This window comes from Lolium perenne, chromosome 1, assembly GCF_019359855.2.
Source record: "Lolium perenne isolate Kyuss_39 chromosome 1, Kyuss_2.0, whole genome shotgun sequence".
In the NCBI taxonomy this organism is placed as follows: Eukaryota; Viridiplantae; Streptophyta; class Magnoliopsida; order Poales; family Poaceae; genus Lolium; species Lolium perenne.
In genome coordinates this window covers 175,899,551-175,906,111 of record NC_067244.2, presented here as the reverse complement: position 1 = coordinate 175,906,111, position 6,561 = coordinate 175,899,551, and the positions used below count along the sequence as shown (strand labels likewise).

The 6,561-nt window shown below is 46.4% G+C and overlaps 1 protein-coding gene across 2 annotated transcripts; it reads right to left on the bottom strand.

Moving 5' to 3' along the window:
* Positions 1-2,290: 2,290 nt before the first annotated feature.
* Positions 2,291-5,700, bottom strand: LOC127313695 (LOB domain-containing protein 6). 2 transcript variants are annotated; one of them, XM_051344182.2, is made up of 4 exons: positions 5,457-5,700; positions 4,431-4,869; positions 3,921-4,306; positions 2,291-2,673 (listed from the first exon to the last, which is right to left on the bottom strand). In XM_051344182.2, the coding sequence occupies exons 2-3, from the start codon at positions 4,848-4,850 to the stop codon at positions 3,953-3,955; spliced, it is 774 nt and encodes a 257-aa protein (XP_051200142.1). In that variant the 5' UTR covers positions 4,851-4,869; positions 5,457-5,700; the 3' UTR covers positions 2,291-2,673; positions 3,921-3,952. The 2 variants fall into 2 exon arrangements, with proteins under 2 accessions (XP_051200142.1, XP_051200134.1); XM_051344174.2 differs by having other exon boundaries at positions 2,291-2,670; positions 5,457-5,699.
* Positions 5,701-6,561: the final 861 nt, after the last annotated feature.

Below are 6,561 nucleotides of genomic sequence, written 5' to 3'. Positions count from 1 at the left end.
ATAGGAATCCAATCCATAGGAATTTAGGTAGCACCATAGCTTTGATCCCCAAAAAAATCATAATGATTGGAGTCCTACAAAAATCATCTGAAATTACTACGATCCAAATTGGCTCTCATAATATATTTACCCACCTATCCTAAGAGGATGTCCAACACATGATGCAAAATAAATATGGTGCCCAAAAACTGATTTTTAGGGCACTCCTCCGTTGCCATGTCCCTACATGGTGAAGAAAAAAGAACTCGGACCTAAAGTTTTGCATCTTGTGCTGCAAATTTGCAGTACGAAACACATGCTCCAAAACAAATCCACTGCGTGGCACGAAGGCCAACTGCCAAGCTAAAAGTATTCACTCGCAACCTCCGCCCTACCACGCTTCATGCCCCTTGGAGGTGACCAACCCGCCTACAATTTGCTTTGTTGCCACTCCCCGTCATCCCCCGACCCTCCTCACCAACCATCTCCGCTAGCTTGGGATGGACACCACCGCCCCACCACCGCGGTGAATCTCGATCCACCACTCGACCCTTTCATGTCGATTCCGTCCAATCGTCGTCCCTCCGGCGGTCGTCTCCAAGGCCACGCCATTGAACATATAAGACGGAGAAATGGTGTGACCTGAGCTAAGCGAAGGAACGCTAGAATCTCGAAAAATTATGGGGGCTACTGTTGTGGATATACTTCATGGGTATGCCAATGACGTAGATCAATTCTGGCAAGTCCGAGTGGCCCACAGATGGTGGATGGGCGTATGACCTACCAGAAGCCCTGCCCGAATCCGTCGCTAACTTGGCAAGCCAGATCCGTACCGACATAGGATAGATGGATCATTAAGTACACGAGGTTAGAGCTAGTAGAGTCCGACTTGGACTACTCCTTGTAACCTAGGTCCTGGCGCCTTTATAAGCCGGATCTCGGGAGCCCTTGAGGCAGAATCAATCCTCTCATTGTAATCACGCACTTGTTGCCCTTATAGTGAATTATAGTAGCACGTAGAATTTCGCCACCGTTGCTAGATCCGAAGCTGGGTAACTCGTGTCTCACCGTCCCGGAAGCTCCATGCCTTGCACACACTTCTCTCTCTACGCGCGGTGAGGAACCCTCCATGGCGTACCCGCCATTCACACAACAACAGTGGCGGTCGCGGTTTGGCCAACAAACCGCTAGTATCTGAGACGAACTCTATGTAGCACGTCATGATCTTTGAGTGTATATGTGTTGATTTGTGTTCTACTTGATGAACTATTTGTGTAATAATTGATACACTATTTGTGTGATGTAACAATTAAGTACTATTTGTATTTTATTTTTGTGTACAATCATTTGGAGATGAGTTTGATACTTTTTGTGTCACATATATTCACAATTATGAATATGAGAGACAAATTTAAGTGCCATATTTTAAACCATCTGAAATTTTGCTTGTACCTATTTTACATTATCTGGACTGGTGCCCTATATTTTTTGACCTAAAACCCAAAAAGTGGAGCGCTATTACAGTTTTTTGGTTTCCTAATTTACATCATATGTTGGAGATGCTCTAAGTGTACTCAACATTAGAATGATTTTTGCCTTTGAATCAGATAGAGTTGGAACAGATCACTCCGAGGTGACCTAGCAATAAAAATAAGCGCATGGATCCCGTTGGATTAGGAAACTGAGCATTGAAAAATGTGAAGGACACATGAAAAACAAAGGAAGAGTATACATAACAAGATATTTGAGTGGATGAACTTTTCCTCCAAACGTAGCAATTAAACGGAATTCACAAATATAGAGAAAAATTACAATAATTCACACTCTCCAACAATCCCATGGAACTCTTTGGATTCAGAGAAGCCCGTAGTATTTTGTGGGAAACTATGTTAGCTAGCCCATTACTATGACTGTGTTTGCCAGCATCTGATCAGGATATGACTCTTCCTGGTGGTTCCGATCTTATCTGACGCTGATGCATGCTAGCTACTCATTGCCTCGTTTGCCCTAGGACGCAGCCAAGCAGAGAGGTCCCGGTGCTACCTAGCTAGCTACTGCAGTAGTCTATCAGTATCCATGCATGTACGCCTCTGCAGGAAGCAAAGTGTAGTTGCAGTCTCTCCATATTCATGTTTCTACAGAAGTCATCATCTTCTATAGTGCCTAGCTAGGTCATCAGAAGTCAAAGTCAAAGGCTTCCATGTATACTTGCCTATATATAAATTAGAGTAGTACATGATAGTATAACCACCCTAACAAAAAATTGCATGCACATATATATACGTGTCAGTGTGTCAAGGTAAAGCCAAGCAGACAGTTAACAGTTTCATGATCCACTAACTTTGTAATATACAATACTCCTCACTTAATAAAATTAAGTAATGGACACCATCTGTGAAAACAAAGAAGCATTACATATTATGGAGCAAACAACACACACTGACACACACACACAAACAAATCCCAGCTGCTGGGGAATCAGGATACATATATGGTTCGACTTTATGGATGGAACAAAAGAGAAAAGTAGGACACCAAACAAATCAAACAAGGTGCTAATTTAACTCAAGAACTCCTTTTGTTCTGCACGTAGTAAGATAGAGTAGTAGATTGACATGCATGAATGATCTTCAGGATGTTTCACCAGTTTAGTCTTCAGTTCTTGGTGGTACCCTCCTCAAATGATATTATCTGCTGGGATGTTGACAATTGAATTAGCGGGTGAAATTAAAAAAAACAGTTCATGATATATCAAAAAACTTATGAATGACCTCTAAATAAACCAGGTAAAATAATTCCACTATTTCATAAACTGTTGTAAGGGTACAGAATAAAGTACAGTACTATTTTTGTCTTCGGAGTATATTCAAATGTGGGCGAAATATTTGTAAAACATGACACAGTTTCATATCAGCACTACAACCTTGATTTTATTTTCAATATCTCCATCCTGGCATTTTCATATCAGCGGAATTAATTTACTCATCCTTGTCAGAGATCGAGAATATGACCGGTTTAAAATTGATTTCTACACGGTAGCACAATATAGAGGCCGACCAGACCCGGCTAGCTGTAGGTGAGCACATGTACACAATGCTGACAAACATGCCAGATCCTTTTACTAGTACTCATGTTTTTGATGATGAGTCTTTTCTTTGATTTCAAGGGGAGTCATGCATGCATGTACGACATGAAATATCAACTTGTGTACGCGTTCAAACTCCTAAGGCATGTAGAGTACGGGAACACACTCTTTGCGTCCAGTATTATTGTAATGTGCAAGTTAAGATATCTGTTGTCAGAGACATGTATATAAATTTTAATTACTATGGCCATAAGAGAGAGATCTAGTTTTGGTGCTTAAAATTAAACAACATTAAATATCGATAAATATTTTCCTACATGTCTTTTGCATGTACAAGCCATGCATCCAGCATCCTCACACATATTGCATAAAAAACATTGCTCACTGCTGGAGAGAATGTATACACATATATGTAGCCACTAGCCAGCAGCTTCACAGTGATTGTTCAACAGTAGCTAGTAAGCAATCAGAAAGCCGATACATTTAGTTTAAGCCGAGGGTTGAAAGTACAAGCCTAAGTATGTGTCACTTACTTAGTTGTGCATGGTGGACTCTAAGGTACCAAACCAAATATTTTTGATAGTGCGAGCATAATTTTGCATCACAAACAGTATTGCGTAGTTCCGAATTGGCAAATTAAACCACTTGACTTGCATGCATGCATCTGATCATGCAGTGCTTGTGCTGTTTATTCCTAAGCAAATCCTACTGTATACTATACCGTATGATATATATTAATGATCCAAGTAAGATAGCAGATCTTGAACAGTGAATATATAAACATCAATCGCGAGCCAAAGAATTAATACTGCAAACTAGTAACAATTATGCATATATGCGGTAAGAGAAGCCTAACCCGCGAAAGATATGGATGAATCGAATGCGCCGCTACTGCCCGGCGGCGTGCCGCTCGTCCCCGCCGGCCGTGCCAGGTTTCAAGAACGGCCCGCCTCCTAGCGGCCCGAGGCCGGACACCGGCCCGACGGCTCCCATGGCCGACGAGTACCCGAAGTCGTACCCGCCGTTGACGCTGAGCCTGGCGATGGCGCCCTCCCCCTCGTATCTCGCCAGCATCTGCACGGCGGCGAACTGGTCGTGCCCGAAGCCACCAACGCCCGCGCCGATCGCCGTGGAGTGGCTGATGTTGATGAAGTTCTGCGTGCAGTTGGGCACCGCGTTTCCTATGAAATCCGCCATCGCCGGTGCCCCGTTGCACGCCGAAACTGCCGCCGCCGCAGCTGCCTGGACACAGACAGGGACGCAATATAAACTCCCAATTCGAAGCATACATAACTGCAAATACAGTGAGTCGTTCACATTTCGATCTAGCTAGGTCATGTATATATAGATGCGTGGTATAATATACCTGGTACTTTGAGAGTTCGTAGCGGGCGCGAGTGAGGTCCTGCTGGAGCTGGCGGAGCTGGTGCTGGAGGACGGAGATGACGCCGACGCAGCCGTAGACGGGATCGCGGAGGCGCATGTCAGCCTCGTATGCGAGCGAGTTTACGGCGTCCTCCCGCTGGTACGGGTTCAGCTCGTTGAGGAGCTTGGTGACGTTGCTGGCGCCGAAGACGCGGTGCACGTGAACGAACTTCTGAGGGTTGTCCGGCGGGAAGTAGGGCGCGAACACGCAGTCAGGCTGGCACTTGCGACGGAGGAACTTGCAGGCCGCGCACGGCGAGCCCGTCACGGCCGCCCCAGAGCTGGCGGCGCCGAGCGCCGCTGCCGACGAGGCCACGGTGATGACTGAGCCTGGCAGCGAAGACGCCGACGAGGAGGCCATCGATTGGTACCCTAGCTTCCTGGCGAAGGAGAGATCCAAACCAAAGCAAGAAAGGGCAGACAGGCGGTCAGGTGACGGTTTCTCTTCTGGAAAGTTTGGTATGAGAAATGGGAAATTGAAGCACCAAAAGGAAATGGGGAACGGGAAAGAATCATAAATTTATTCTTTCCATATCTGCACACACTGCCCAGATGACATGAAACCATTCTAAGAAAGTGCAGATTATTCTTCCATACCTCTACAAAATTAGAAAAAACGTATCTGTACATTTCCTATAAAAAAGGGTCAAGACTAATCAGTAAAACTTCATTGTTCTTCGATTTGTTTATGTTACTACTGTTTGATCAAAACAACAATAAGAGACACTAGACATTGCAAGCACATGTATGTGCTTGCTGGGATCAAAAGATCACAAAGACATGGAATTAGTGAAAAGCCAGGGACAAAGAAAGAGGCACCCGCGAGGTAATCAAAGAACCAAGAGAGGCAGAAGACACGAACGAACGTAGTACTAAAAGAGATCGAGAAGCAAATTAAAGAAGGAAGAAGCAATTGGATCGGAGGCCGACGTACGGTGAACACCAGATAGTGGAGTAGAGTACGCACCCTTTCCGTGGGACGAAGTTTTCTGCTCACTTCGTGCCGCTGCCGCGCGCTGACCTGAATCACCTCTCTCCTACTTTTCCTTCCCCTGGCCTTCTCCTGCCGCAAGCGGCTTCCTCCTCCTATTTATCTGGCTAGCTCCTGCGTTGTTCCGACTTGCCTTTTTATTTCCCACTCTCTCTAGCTATAGCTACTTAGCTGCTTGTTTTGGAGAGAGAATAGAGTATGAAAGTGACGACCAAAAGATGGTGTGAACTGCGTGTGGTATATGTTGCAGAGAGGAAGATACGTACGGGGTTGGAAGGTTCAGAAGAAATGATACAAGTATCTTTCTTCATTATTGTTGGAGCCTGGCTTATAACTAGACGGAAAAACACTCGTGGCGCTCCCAGGGGTGGCTCGGGCGAACCCTAGCCACCCCCACCCCTCCTCCCCCGCATCTTCCCGCCGCCGCCGGATGAAGCCGGCGTGCAAAGCCCCTCCCTGCTGACAGCGGTGGTGGGCTCTCATCTCTGGGCACCACTGGCGGCGGCGGGGATCTCCTCCTCCTCGAATGGTGGGATCTTCAGCCAGAGCTTCGCGATGGCCGTCTAGGCTCGTCCGACAAAGATGCACGCCGGGTGGCGGCCCGAGACTCCTTCGTCGACCTTGGCGATCGATGTGTCCGGAAGGTCAGCATGCGCCTGGTTCGGGGTACTTGGTAGGGCTCAACACCTCGTCTCTGCGTGGTGTGGGTGGTGGTGGCGGTTCATGTTGAGATCTCTGGTATAATGTTGGAAACTGGTGGACGGCGATGTGGGGGCCTACCAATTTTCCAAATAAAGGAGGCGGTCCTTGGATTCTTCACGTTTCAAAACGGTGTTTTGCTTGAGGCCGGCCCTCATTGATATGGCCGGCGATGAGTTCTGGAAGGCTCCGCCGACGATCTCCATTGGGTGGCTGATGCGTAAAGATGCTGGATCGGATGAGGTTCGGTGGTGCGTACCCACGGTTTCGCTAGGGAGTGACGCGAAGCTTTGCTATAGGTTGCCATCAAGGAACATGTCGGTTTTTGATTTCCATGGAGAAGACAGTTGCGGAAAATGGTATAATGGCTTAAGTCTAAGGT

What these genes read in the sequence shown, in the direction of transcription:
- LOC127313695 (XM_051344182.2), bottom strand. Translation starts at nt 4,850, where the DNA reads ATGGCCTCCTCGTCGGCGTCTTCGCTGCCAGGCTCAGTCATCACCGTG. An exon ending in ACGAACTCTCAAAGTACCAG is followed by an intron (nt 4,307 to 4,430) that starts GTATATTATACC and finishes GTCTGTGTCCAG; the next exon opens with GCAGCTGCGGCGGCGGCAGT.